The 14,774-nt window shown below is 42.4% G+C and overlaps 1 protein-coding gene across 1 annotated transcript; it reads left to right on the top strand.

Annotated features, from left to right (window-relative positions):
* Nucleotides 1–4,400: 4,400 nt before the first annotated feature.
* Nucleotides 4,401–12,165, top strand: LOC129588846 (uncharacterized). Its single transcript, XM_055483244.1, has 5 exons — nt 4,401–4,475; nt 4,608–4,745; nt 8,898–9,018; nt 10,725–11,077; nt 11,415–12,165. The coding sequence occupies exons 4-5, from the start codon at nt 10,819–10,821 to the stop codon at nt 11,843–11,845; spliced, it is 690 nt and encodes a 229-aa protein (XP_055339219.1). The 5' UTR covers nt 4,401–4,475; nt 4,608–4,745; nt 8,898–9,018; nt 10,725–10,818; the 3' UTR covers nt 11,846–12,165.
* The last annotated feature ends 2,609 nt before the right edge of the window (nt 12,166–14,774 follow it).

Genomic DNA, 14,774 nt, shown 5'->3' with positions numbered 1-14,774 from the left:
CGGGCAGTCAAGGCACCACATACTTTATATTGGCAATTTTTCACACTATTTTGCAAACCGAAAACCCTTTTTGTTCTATGTATAATGTGCGTACTGTGCGGTTAATAAATTCAGAGTTGCCCCATTTCCGTTTTCGAATGGAAATGGGCCCCATTTTTTCCCCATTTCCCATTTAATTTGAATGAATGGTATGGATGGGAATTTTTAATTTATAGATGGAAATGGATGGGAAAATTTGCAAGATGGGCAAAAATGGGAAAAGGCCAAAAGGGCGGAAATGGGAAGCCGCAAAAATAAAATTTTCCAACTGCGGAATATTTTAATTGACGGAAACAGTCTGTCGAAAATAAAATGTAAATAAATATTCTAATTTCAATTTATTTTTAATGGAATTTCTGAAGTTTGTAATTTTGTCAGCTTCGCGCGAAAAATAACCAATGTAATTTCTATTTACGTTTCTGGTGTGCAGTTGCAAAAATAGTAAAACGGAAGTGGGAATTGGCTTTCTGTATGTTTCAAAGCAGAAATGGTAATAGCTGTTAAAAAATGGGCGGAAAATGGGGGAAAAGGGAGAGAAAAAAATGGAAAGGGGAATGGGGATGGGAAACTCAGAAATTGGGCAACTCTGGGTCACGCCGCTGGTTATATTATTATTGTAAGTGCTCTGCAATTGTTTACTTAATGTTTATTAAAATCGATTGATTGTACATACCTAATTTTTAGTAGCGGCTAGAATTACTTAAAGGATCTCTATCAGTCGAAGGCAGAGCCGAAAGCGACGCCAAGTTGCGGCGCGAGCGGAGCTCGCGGAGCAGCAAGCGAGTCGCTGCATAAGGGTTCTGAAAAGTTTGAATTTTCTTGGTAATAGCTGAAACTGAAGTGCAAGTAGGTAAACAAACCATTTTAAAAGTCTACAACAAAAACAACAAGCCGAAAATCACCGCAAGTCATAAATCAGCTCTACTTTCATTATTTTCGGGTTCTTATTCTGTAAATTACATAGACGTGAAGTGAAAAACAATTTAAAGGTTAAAAATTAAATAACGCCGGTAATCAAACGCATATTTTGTACAGGAGCAGATTTAATAATAAACGATTTTAAAACCGGGTTATAATAGAATAGTTTTGGGGTTGATTTAGGCATTATTAGTAAACTTAGCGCGGGAAAAACTTATAACCTTAATTATTTAGCCTATTTTTCCGCGCAATTTGCGCGGGGTCAATTAGTATTACATAAAGTCATAAACTATCAAAGGAGGCTGGTCTGCGATTCCGGCGGAGATGGTGGGGCTACGTGACCCAGTCAGACGGTAGTTTCTTGGTTTGGTCTATTCTAGTGCATTTGTCTAAGGAGCTTATGGCGACTATGAATGGCAGGTCGTCCATTGTCCTTGAAGGAGGTAATAGGAGCAGCTTAACCACAGTCGGTATTAAGCACGATAGAGCTTCCGAACTGACCGGGCCGTACGCACTTGGCTTACATATTACTGTTTGGGAGACTATCGATTCCGGCGCTGCAGTCTCGTTGTACAGAAAGCCAAGCTTGATCGGTGACACACTAACCGATGCACAAAGCGCTGGATAGCATTAATACAGAATGTTGTGTGCCAGGCTTCTAACTCGTAGAGAAAGAACATTGTAGCGATCGATCCGGTATTCCTGCGCATTTTAAGCTGTTATAGGGGTTCACGTTGAAGTGTCGCACGAAATAATAGTCCAAGTTTTACCGGCGATGTGTCTGCGAAAACAATAAGACTCCCACAAACCAAATCATGCCTTCATACTTGCGCAAGACTGCGCATGACAACTTATATTTTTCGGTCTTCTATGACAGATTCGTGGTGGATGTCGTGGAGGGCGACGCAGTGTTACGAGGATTTGTTGTTGATGCCGTCGAGAACGGACTTGTCATCGACTTCCATCATGAAGGGGAATCCACCGCAGTCTTTCCATTCTCACAGATCCGTACATTGCCAGTTAACCGAATTGCCGAGTATTGCTATCATTTCCAAGAGCCTTCCACGAACGCCGAGGTGGAAATTCTTATCCGTCACGCTGGGTAGGTGTATAGGTAGTATACACATACCGTAATACACTGATACTAACTGCCCGCAAAAATTGTTGTTAAGTACGTAATTATATTTTTTGAATTTTTCTCATATTTTTGCCACTTTGCATGCACTTTTCCATTAAATGGTTGAGTAACCACCGATCGCGTAAGCTTATACAGTACGAGTATGCACATTAAGTCAGTTTTTTGTGCAACCAGTTTGTTCTTATAATACTGTACACTAGGAAAATGCATCGATGGTTAATTGGCAGACCGGAGCGCAGCTCTGATCGATGAACCAACACACCTTGTAAATGCTATACGGCAAAACCTTTTATAAACAGCAATACTACCTTAACCTTAACAGTTCTTATAATATATAAGATAATGAAATGCAGATCCTCAACATGTTTTCATATTATGAAAACCTGTGGACGATCTGCATTTCAGTTTACTAGCTGGATTTCATCAGCAAATTTTCTTTCTTTTTTATTAAAAAATCGGTCATTTCTGAGAACTTCTTTGTTTTTGAAAATAAGATGTGTAGTTGACTGTTGACCATTTTACGAGAACGTATACGTAAAGAGACCGAAAAGAGAAAAAAATCGAGATTTGTCAGGAGCGTTTCATCGAATATCGAAGTTAATAAAACACATAAAATAGCCAGTTACAATTTTAGCCGCTTTAAACAGCGATTGTTTTCTCTTTAAATTCTACCAAAATGTCGATGCGCGCAGATAACCTAAGGTAAACATATAATCGTGGAATCAAATATGCTGCTGTCTGTAAAAGCATACAACGGCGACAAAATGTTTAAAATGCTTACAAGTAAAGATATAGAGTAATTATACCAACACTGCGTTTCGACGCCAAAAAAAGCACACGACGACTTAGACGGACTGGATAAAGGATTGTACCCAGGCCTAGTAATAAAATTCACACTTTAATGTTTTCGGAGATAAAAAGGAGTCAGATCTCTCAGATTTAGAGAGTCGGCAGTCTACAGAACAGTGTTGCGAGTTAGCGCTTAAAAGTAATTGTTTCTTTATGCGGTCGTTGGCATCAAATTCGGCTGCAGTCCTGGTTTTCCTGTGTCTGTTTTACTTACGACAGTGATATATATGCCAGTTGTGAATGTTCGTATCATTTATCACTAACTGCAAGAAAAACGGTTGTTATGTTAGAGACAAACCGTTGACGTGGACGAAAGCCACCTTTCTCGAATGGATACCTGACGAAAGTGACACACTGCACCAGGATCCTGCCGAGCCGTGTGCTCTCGTGCAAATACCCTCCGGCACATCGCCCACCTTGGCTGCTGTGAAAGGTTGCTGCCCATCCTCGCATGCCGGTGCCGTACGAATCCGAGCACAACGGCCCTGGCAGACGGCCACAAAAGTCACGTACCACAAGATTACACTGCCACACCGACGTTGTCCGAAAGATTCTTGTCCGTTTCCGGATACGCCGATTGCGTGCGCCCTTGATGACATCGATACGAAACTAAAATTATGTTGGCTGCGCAGCACTGATACCTTACTTGTGTCAGCGGACACTATGGGCATCACCGTACTGTGCCGGAAGATTACTCGACGATTGGCCATAAAGTTTCATCGCCTGATATTCCACTGTTACGATCATCGATATCTACACGCAGATATAAAAGCGCTTCCGAAGTGTCGCAGTGATCTTCTGGCGCAACGAATTCGTTACGAAGGTTCGACACCCTAAAATTTAAAATATTTCACAGCTTTCCTGGAACTTTTAGTTACATGCAAACACATTGGGCATCTGCGGTAAAAGGAGTTGATCTTACTGCGATGCAGTTAGGTACGACAGTACGTACTCCTGCCTGCAACTGCATTCTTACAGAGGCTTCAAATTTTTATTAAAACTACTCTTGGCATTAAATAGTACAAGTTTTTGTAGCCGCATCCAACTCCAAAGCAACAGTGTCCGCCTGTCCGGTTATAACCGTCAGAATTATTAATCAAAATGGAAGTTATTCGATATACTTCGACATAAGAGTAGGTAGAAGTCAGAACCGTAGAAGTTTGCGCGCTATGTAGTAATCTTTGTTTTAACATGGCAATGGTATCAAGAAATTTTTTGTCGAAGCGGAAACTCATACCATAGAATAACAACAATATAATCAACTTAACTATTTTTTTCAACATTTTTGCTGCAGTAGTTTAAAATTTGAGGGGTAGGTGGGAATTCCACCGCTTGGGCACTAAGGATACACAATACGTACGGTGTGGGCAAGGCGGTTGCCGGTGCGACACGACACACATTCCGTTGTACACAACATCGTGGTGGTCAGATCTACACGATACGGATTACGAACCAAATCTGTCTCCGGCAGAATATATACTGTACTGTCGGAGGTTGATTTTCCTTGAGAAATACACATCCGGCAGAATATGTACGAGTACTGCCGGAATTATATGTCTACTCTGTTTATAGTATACTTCTATACAGAGTAGAAAGAAAACGCATATCGTGTTTTTTAATCGCACGCATTGGTGACATTTTGCTAAGTCACCGTTTTTCACAGGCTCTCCGGATTTTCTTGAGACATGGTTCGCCAGGACCTTCCAACGGTTGTGGTATTTCCCTAACTGGTTGGCATCCCACAATCCGAGCGACCTCACCAAGCCGAATGGGCAGCAGCGGCAGTCCACAAGAATTACAGGTGTGTTAGTGCTTCTGAAGAGAAGTACGAGGCAAAGGCTGTCTGTTGCAGACTTGCAGCCCACCTGTTTCGTACCGTATATCGTAAGCCTTTTTGTGCGTGCGACTACAATCTATTTAGTTCCCGTGGCGTACGAAGGTTTGGTAAACGGTGAACTGAGGATAACACCAACTCGTTTTTCCCTTAATGGTGGTTTACAACAGGCAGCCCTTGCCTCGTGCCTAATGCATGTAAAGGCAAGCGAACTTGCAGTTCTGCACACTTCCCAACATTTTTTTATTGTTTTATTGCACCCTGTGGCCAATGATTTGTCTGTTTTGGTGCGAAAAAACGTTCGTGCACGTAACATCGACCGGTTTTGCGTTGTGGATGGAAAAATGTTAAGGACTCGAAACTTTTGATAGTACACCAAAAGTCTCATTATGGTCTATATTCTTCGAATTTCGCATTTAGACGTAATCAAGCGAGCGAGCGAAGCGAGCGAGCGTTTTTAATCTGCGGTGCGACATGCGGAGAGCTGGGTCCTCGGGTTCCAGGGGCGAAGCCCCTGGCCGGGGTTTGGGGCGGAGCCCCAATAAGCAAGGGGTGCGGGGGGCGCAGCCCCCCGCTGAAGCAGTTGAGAAGGTAGTAAAAAAATCGAAAAACTAACCGGGTTATTTTAGACGGACCTGGTGCAGTAAATGCATTGGAGATCGTAAATTTGGACCCGGTACACTCATACACACCGGCCCGGGTGAAGCGTTTTTGAGGGACCGACATGCGGGGAACCACCGGGGCATTTTTCACGAACCCGCCGTACATATAGTATGGTAGGTCCGTTTTTTACAACCCGGTCCGGGAATTTTGCCCGCCCCGGTTGGTGCGTTTCTGGGGAACCGACATCCGGGGAACCACCGGGGCATTTTTCACGAACCCGCCGTACATATTGTATGGAGGGCCCGTTCTTTAGAACCCAGTCCGGGAATTTTGCCCGCCCCAGTTGTTGCGTTTTTGTGGAACCGACATGCGGGGAACCACCCCGGCATTTTTCACGAACCCGCCGTACATATAGTATGGTGGGTCCGTTTTTTAGAACCCGGTTCGGGAATTTTGCCCGCCCCGGTTGGTGCGTTTTTGGGGAACCGACATGCGGGGAACCACCGGGGCATTTGTCACGAACCCGCCATACATATAGTATGGAGGGCCCTTTTTTTTGGACCCGGTCCGGTAATTTTGCCAGCCCCGGTTGGTTCGTTTTTGGGGAACCGACATGCAGGAAACCACCGGGGCATTTTTCACGAACCCGCCATTCATGTAGTATGGAGGGCCCGTTTTTTAGAACCCGGTCCGGGAATTTTGTTCGCTCCGGTTGGTGCGTTTTTGGGGAACCGACATGCGGGGAACCACCGGGGCATTTTTCACGAACCCGCCTTATATATAGTATAGTGGGTCCGTTTTTTAGAACCCGGTCCGGGAATTTTGCGCGGCCTGGGTGGATCGTTTTTGAGGAACCGAAATGCGGGAAGCCACCGGGACAGTTTTGTCGAACCTTCCGTACATACAAATAGGGCGTCAGATATTTAGGACCATGTCCGGAAATTTTATCCGGCCCTCTCGGTACATTTTCAGTATAAGAGTTAGCGTAACGGATTTATATTATCATTACCTAAACACTGTAGCTGACATCGTAACCGTTAAAAGTTATTTATCGCTGTTACCGTAGCGGTTCAGTCTTTACCGCTACCGTATCCGCAGTACATTTGCAGTGGCCGCGGATTACCGTGCATTGTAACAGGCAACCACTATTCGCAACGGAGTACCATTACAAAATTGTTGTAACGATTTTTTGCTAGCGTAACAGATAACCGTTTCGACGGTTACCCTGATACGCTATACTGTTAATCCGTCAAAGGGTGCCGTCACCCTTGCTGTTGAAACTGAAAGCGTAGCTAATGGCCGAGCAGCGGCCTTAGCAAGCGCAGCGTAGAGAGCGGAGCAACAAGTGAAACCAAACGGCTCGATTCTTCTTTCTTCCAAAAACATTTTTTATGGTGTATTTCGAACGTTCCATTATAGCGATGGTACAGAGGCGAATAACCGTTTCTACGGAAATCGAAGGCGGAGCCGAAGGCGACGCCGAGCTGCGGCGTGAGCAAGCGCAGCGCAGCGAGCGGAGCAGCAAGGAAAACCAAAGGATTATTATATCCTTTGCAGACCTGGGCAGTTATAGAAAACTGACCCACAGTTAGAGTTAAGAGTTACAGGGAGCGTGCGAGTTACGCCTAGAGTTAAGTTATTTGTGCAGGAAAACCGAGTTTCGAGTTACACCACGAGTTACGCTACCATAGACATTATATAATATTTTCAAGAGAGTTAAGTTAGAGTTAAGTTTTCTTCTGAGTCAGTTACGCTAAAGAGTTAAGTTATAACTCAGTAGCTCGAAAATAACTCGCGTTAAGTTAAATAGTTAAAATTAACTGCACAGGTCTGATCACTTGCTTCGGAAACGGTTTTGTCTACGGTACAGTTTAAATGTTTAATTTTCGTGATGATACTGTACAGTAGCGAGTAACTGTTTCTAAAGAAATCGGAAGCGGGGCCGAAGCGACGCCTAGCGGCAAAAGTAAGCGCGAGAGAGACTAAGCGTTGCGAAGCGAGCAAAGCTGCAAGTAGAACGTAACGACTTTTTTCAAATTTGAACTTTGATAGAGTCATCTTTAAAATCTTGTTTTTTTTTTAAAACAAAGGCTGAAAGAAAGCGAAAAGAAAGAATTCTTGCAAATAAAATGGGAATTTTTTGAGTGATTGATCAAAGTTTCTCATTTTGTGCTACACCATTAATTTTCAACTTCTAACATGAGCTCATTTATAGAATTGCATATCAGTTTATTTTGAAAATTAATGAGATAAACCTAATTGATAAACATCTTTGTTTCTTTACTGAGAAAAAATAATAAAGATCCATGTCAAGGGATTTTATTATTACAGAAAGCGTCGCATTTAATAGTCACTTTTCACGGAAAAAGAAAAATTTGTAAAACTCCCATTCCTGGATTATTGCCACTAAGCACTGAATAAAATACTGAAACGATAAATCGTTTCCGCAGCAAATTAGTGGAAAATTATTGGACACAGAAATTTGAAATCTACACCGGTGCGCTTCAGAACCAGTGCGGTTCCATCTTCATTCGCGTCTTCTTTTGTAAATCGTTGTGCAAATGCATCCGCAGCAAAAAAAATTGCTCTAAATTGCAGGTGCTTTTCAAAAATCTCTCCAGTAAGTAATTCATCGTTTTTGCCTTTGCAAGCGGTGGTTTTCGAATTTCAATCGTGAAAATGATTTATCTGAACTGAAGATGGCCGGGGCGGGGGTGTTTAAACGGGCTCGAAAGCTTCCCAGGCTGTATAAACGGACAAGCTGAGCGTAGCTACTGAATTGGCTCTGGCGGTGACCGGCATAAGTCTTATCGGTTTTGGGAATGAGATATCGATACTGGGAATAAGAAACTGAAGAAATAAGACCAGTATCCCAATGTAAAGAATTTGGTGCGGCGGAGAACAAGCGGAATAGGCGGCCATGTGCGGTAAAGCATTAGCAGTGCCCGCGCTGTAGTTGCTGAAGGAATCGTTTTAAAATTAATATACCGTGTCAGCGTGATTCCGTAAAACCTTATAAAAATGATGGTATCGCGTCGGCATCGCAGCGGTGGCGAAAACAAACTGATATCTGAGCAGATCTGTAGATAACTCGGCATATGCAAAAGATACAAAAAGCTAGGTAGACTCTCAACTACTTGGTTAGGTTGTTGTCTCACCCTGCCAAGTCTTTAACAACAAAAAAATTTACACGCTCGCTCGCTTGCACTAAGGGCGGTTACGACCTTCTATACTAGTAATGTTTGACAGTCGCACAGACTCGCACACATTCATAATCAGAGTTCCAGAATGTCTTTTTTTTTATATTTTGAGTTACTGCAAAATGTTAAACTTTTTGAAGTTAATTGTGAAATTTGACGAAATACCAGATTCTTAGTGGTAAGTGCTTTGGAGTAACGCGAAAACGAAAGTTCGCAAGGGTGGACACGCATTTGGTATCAGCACACTTCAACTGCCTTCTAGACTTACTGTACGGCAGTGTACGTATAGAATTCGGAGTTGATTAATGTTTTCCAGAATGGCCAGTATCCTTACTTCGTCAAGAGATTACCATCCCGTCGTTAACAGACCTACCGAACATTATAATCCTTGAAATTCTGTTGGACCTTGACCGGATAGCACAAGTGTCTTTGCAGCGGTATTCAATTTCCTTCATCCGTGGGTCACTTGTACTTTACGGTGCAGGTGCTTGATCGCCCAATACACGATCACTTTTGTTTACCAGTTCGGCTGATGAGCACCAGCGCGTTACACTTTTGTTGATTTGCTATCGTGTTCTGCACGATCGAATATCGGTAGCTGCATCGTAAAGTGCAAAGGGTGATTCTAGCTATTGTCATGGTAATGGTTCTGGTAATGGTTGTGGTAGCAGTGTTTGTCTTTGGTACTAATGCAGGTAGTAGTAAGGCAGGTAAACGTAGTGGTGCTATGGTGGCAAATGGGTTAGTAGTGGTCACTTAAGTGGTACTGGCGCGAGCACTGTATACGTTTCTTATTTGCTTACTCGTAGTCTTCCTAGTTTTTTAAGATTTCTTAGCTTTATTAGGCTTTTCAGGCTTCTTTGGTTTGCTGGATATCTTACCAGGGCACATACCGAGGCTATAAATTCAGAAAAATCTTATTTTTTGCAGAAAGGTAGAGCAACTATGTAGGATGCTTAAAAAATTATTTCATATGCCATGGTCAATAGGGCGTGACCAAAACAAAATTCAGAAATAAATTCTACACTGTGATATAGCCTATAGGAAATGCTTCTCATGTACACTATATCAAAGACTTAATAATACTGGACAATCAGTACGAAGGCAGCTTACTGATTTAAAATATGTTTATCTGTGCTGCTCGCTTATTGTAATAGCTGTTTACCTTTCTGCATATTGTAGTTCAGATTCTGGATCGGTTTCCACTGCTCTTTACTTTAATTTGTGCCAGCAATTTGTTACCTAGTGACAAAATCTACTCGGTAGGTAACACGTGCGTACCGACATGCGAAACAAGTTAAAGCATGCGTTGCACACCATTTACAAACCCGTTTCGCAAGCGGCTGAATCGGGAATACTTCTGTGTGCTATAACTTACAAATAATACAGTACTCAAATAGCTTCTTTATACACAAATTAAAGAAAATCGTTGAAAGGTTTACCGTATGACAGGGTGCATTACCTATAGGCTACAGCATAGTGTAGGATTTAATTTTAAATTTTGTTTTGGCCACGCCCCTTGGCCGTGGCACATGAAATAATTTTTTTAAACATTCTACGTAGTTGTTCTACCTTTCTGCCAAAAACGAGATTTTTCTGAATTTATAGCTCGGTATGTGCCCTGGTTAGTTTCCCTGGTCTTCTTTCATTTTCGATTTTTTTCAGAAAGTTTTTTTGATTTTTTCAGTATTCCTGGTTTTTCAAATTCCTTTTTTTTCTAATGAGTTTTCTTTGTTTTTTTTTTAAATTTTAGCGGTTTCTTATTGGATATATATAATTTTTTTAATACGATTGATCATGATGGTAATAGACAAAAGAGAGTTTTTAGGACACTGAGAGTTTTAACCGGTACCATAAACGTATTCTATTTCATATATAGTAAGTTCATGCCGGTTTTATTCATTTTGTTAAGTTAAATGTGCAGCAGAATGGTTCAGAGGGGTCTCAGAAGCTCATTAAAAGCCTAAGGAAACCAAAACCATCAAACGAAGAAAAGGGAAGAAAGGGGAAGAAAAGTGAAACCCATGCGGATACTGCACTACATATTACCATTGAACCTGCACCAGCCCGTTACCACCACCCTCATGATTGCCAGCACCGCTACCAGAACTGCGGTAATACGGCTCATTTTTCTATGTTATAGGGTCTCTTGGAGGTGGAAAAGTATTCTGTCGAGCCCTCGCGCCGGCCAAGCTGTCACTTTCAATGCTCCTCGTGGCTACGTATCACCGAAACACATGAATGTGTATTTAGTTGATGGGTTACTCAAGTATACTGCTGCCAATACGCAAAGCCTCCTTGTAAAACAATTCTACAACAGTCACACTTACGCGGCCATGGAAGTTATCCATCAGATGGAACTTCCGATAAAACATTATTTATCCTACAAAACTGTGGATATCTGCCTTGTAAAAGAACTTGAACTGTTTCCAACGGTTTCCAATCTGCACATCTACTGCACGATGAAAACGAAGGATGGTACTCGGGAAACACTGGGTAAGCCGGCATACGCTAAGATTCTTCGAAGGACAATCTGAGAAGATTCGAAACTTATCGCCTAATCGTTTAAGAAAGTATTTTCCTGTCTACCGTACGCCAATACTTATTCGGTTTTTAAGCACATGATGGTTACTTCACTCAATGTTTAATGTTAAAGAACTTTTAAAGTAAAGAATAACAATATTTTAACTCGTCGTTAGAATTTAGGAAACTGGATGGCCTGCAAAAGACGTTAACCGCCGCACTTCTATTTACTTTGCGCGGTCGCTAAATGTCTTTGGTAATACTGTTACCATCCTACTGAATAAATCCATAACTTAGGGATTTCTTGTAGAAATCTTGGTGGCCACTCCAGCTGAAGCGAAGAAGCTGCTCGCATCGTTAGCGGGATGCTGGATCTACTGCTGCACAACAACCACGATGACGGGAACGCTCACCGGAATCGCTTTGACGCTCGATGCGTTCAGTCGCTGGTGCCGTGCCCGCAGCGAAGAACTGGCGGGACAAGACAGCAGTGTCCACTATACGGCGGTTCAGAAAGAATTGCAGGAGGCCTCTCAACACTGGCCGATTTCACCGACAGCCAATGACCTTTTACAAGCAGCTTTTGCTGACTTCGTGCCAACCACCGCAAAGTATCACAAATTCTACAGCGGAACAGTGTTTTGTCCAGAAATATTCAAAGTGCTAATCCGAAAGCCACGTCTTGAACAGATTGACTATTTTGAATCTTGTGGTGTAGCCAGCTGGCTGCGTCTTAGCTGATCGACATGGGTCACATGGCTATGGGAAAAGATCCAATTTCGGAATGGATCTCCCTGAAAAATGAAGTGTAGCATACCGGAGATCTTGTATCCTGTATCCGACATTAATTCTTATTTTATTCGCTGTATCCGACATTAGTTCTTATTTTGTTCGACTGTGGTGTATCGTAGTCTGAAATGATCGTTACGGTATTTTAAAAACTGTTCTAGTTTTTTACCAAACTATTCGCATAGGTTTAAATACTAGCGTACTGTACATTGTGTTACTGTATAATTATACGAGTACTACGATTGCGAGCACTACGAGTACTGTACTGTTGTACTGCGATATGAATACAATCAAATGAATAAAGTATTATCCTCAGTCAACGAAATCTGATTTATCTTAGCGTACAAACAACCGGTATACCGCGGCAGTACATTCGCTCGATGAAAATGTTTCGAAAATAATTGTAGCTTTGCATTTGGTATATAAGGCATGGTATCTTGTGCTGGGATTGTTTTGGCTGTTTAATAAAGCAGAAGCAACACCAGGTTGATATAGCAGCTTCACTGAACAGGCCAAGCAGTTCTATAATGTGTTTTAAAAGGAAAACCTCACTTTTTCTCGCTGTTGTTATATTCCGGGGTAATATGCAGACTGCAGTTAAGATTCATAACCATTCGTTGTTTTCTTACCATCAACAGTTAACCACGTTTTTTCAGGATACTGCTTGGCGGAAATCGTATATGTACGTAGTTATCAAGCCACAGTGTACGATTAAATGTGGAAATCGGTCGGTTGGTCCGCCGTTCAAAATGTAATAATAAAATCAGTAAGCGGAAACTAACCCAAACGCCATCAATGCGCATAAATCGCCAGGGCTGAGTTGATAGGTTCGTAGCGAAAAACGCTTGTATGCGCCAAATGATTTAGCACAAAGCTTTTGCTTGTTGTAGTACTAGTTTGTATTGGGTTAAAATTATCGTTCAAATCCAGCCATCGACGACTGCATTTTGCACTATGTACTCAGTCGCCAGAATAATCCCCGAACTCTGGACAATTAAAACTAAAACCAGCAACCAAACCAACTGTATCTCAATCAAGGCACGCTGCCGGCACCGTTTCGCTCGATATTCGGTCAAAAAAAGTAATCAGCATTATGTCTCGGCACCACCGTCAATCGGATTATCACGCAGCAATGTAAAATACACTTTCCGGTACGTGCTGAATAGGAGGAGTTTTCTGTGTTACTAACCGACGCCGGTTTGTACCATTTCAAGACTGAATCAGGCTGGACTGCCGCGACGGCGTAAAAGTTTATTCTGAGTGGATAATACATAAGCCGTATTAGGCGCTATAAGGATGAGCACTCCGTTGCCGTTCTCCGTGGTCATCACAGTGACGCTGTGCGCCCGCACGGCCCTCGGTGAAAACTGTAATGACCTGGCTGATCGCTGTAAAGCGGCCCTTCCCGATGTGGAATACACACAATTTCCCATGTCCGAGGCCGAAATTCTGGCGACACAACAGGACTACAGGATTACTGCCGGTAACAGATTAGTCTTGCAACGAAAAATTCAGCTATTAGTGCTTTACCGGTGAATGTTAGCGACTCTGTTCGCAGCACTAGTTTCAGTATGAAAACATACAGTATATTACTTTTTCGACGGCGGGGTACATGCATTAACAAATTACATTGCAATGTTCCGAAAATTTTCATCCTATTCATTTTATTTCACAAGATCTTCGCAGTCGAATGTTATGTGGGTACTGGTTTCCCCCGATGTTTAAAATAGAGGCCATTTGATTTTTACGTGCCATAAAATGGTGCACTGCAGGGTTTTGGAAACTGTGCGTAAAATCGAAGGATTCTGTTGCTAGTACACTGATTTGGTACTATGTACTTAACTGATAATAATAATTTCTGTAATTGTGAAGGACAGTTCTCACCTACAAGTGTTGAGTCAACGCTTTTGCTACTGCAATGCGGCGAATATGACAGCTTCGTGCATGAAAGGGTTTAAGGAGCGTTGCGCTAGTGATACCCTGATGACGGCCTACCGTGATGATGGCGGGTTTTACGAAGCGCAGGCGAGGATAGCGGAGGCCAAAATGTGCCAGCTGTCCATCCATCCCGTCCGCTACTATCGCGCCCGGGCCCACTTCTACGAACAGCGTCCCCGTTTTGAGAAGGACGTGTGTAGCCGGCAGAAAGGTTGACTGGCTCACGGCTCACGAAATAAACCTTTTTGCCGGCAAAAAAGTTTGTTAACTTTTTTGACGGGCGAAATGGCTCACGACCATAGATCATCTTAGCAGAAGCGCCAGTGTGTAGATTTTATGCGATAAAGCATTAAGTAAATACATTCGGTTCTGTTCTGCATATGAGTTAGCGCAACACAATCCAGATACTACGTACTTTCGCCAGCTGGTAATGTAAAGCCAAAAATTCGCCAAAAATTAAAATGCGAAGCCAAAAATTATCCGAAAATTAGTTTATGTGATTTCATATCAGCTGTTTGGACTGCTAATGAGAGGTAAACAGACGTTGTGAGTATTGGAAAATCATCCTTACGAAGACTGACTGAGTGAGCGACTGCTTTGCTGTACAGATACTTCTACGTAGTAAAAAATTCGGAAGCGTTATTAAATTTATCATAAAAGTGTTGTTAAATTTGCGGAACTATTATAATCGAAATGATAAGTGAATACTACAAGCAGACGTCTCGGCGTAAACCAAAAACAAGCCCTCCCTTATGTTTTCATTTGCCGTTCTGTCATCAAAATATTGAAGATTCCAATTGTAATTCTCCATAACATCAGCACTCGTTAACATTGCGCTTGACTCGTGAACAATACCACTCTCCACGTAGTGAAACTTGGGTCCCGTGAGCCATCCTGCCCGGCAAATTGGCTCACGGTTACATAGGCGCTATATAGTTTCCAA

This window comes from Paramacrobiotus metropolitanus, unplaced genomic scaffold (assembly GCF_019649055.1).
Source record: "Paramacrobiotus metropolitanus isolate TYO unplaced genomic scaffold, Prichtersi_v1.0 Parri_scaffold0000031, whole genome shotgun sequence".
In the NCBI taxonomy this organism is placed as follows: Eukaryota; Metazoa; Tardigrada; class Eutardigrada; order Parachela; family Macrobiotidae; genus Paramacrobiotus; species Paramacrobiotus metropolitanus.
The sequence above is the reverse complement of the archived record's forward strand: the minus strand, read 5'-3'. Positions and strand labels throughout refer to the sequence as shown.

Coding starts and splice junctions, on each gene's coding strand:
- LOC129588846 (XM_055483244.1), top strand. CDS start 10,819: ATGAATGTGTATTTAGTTGATGGGTTACTCAAGTATACTGCTGCCAAT. Junction 11,078..11,414: donor TGGTACTCGGGAAACACTGG/GTAAGCCGGCAT, acceptor GATTTCTTGTAG/AAATCTTGGTGGCCACTCCA.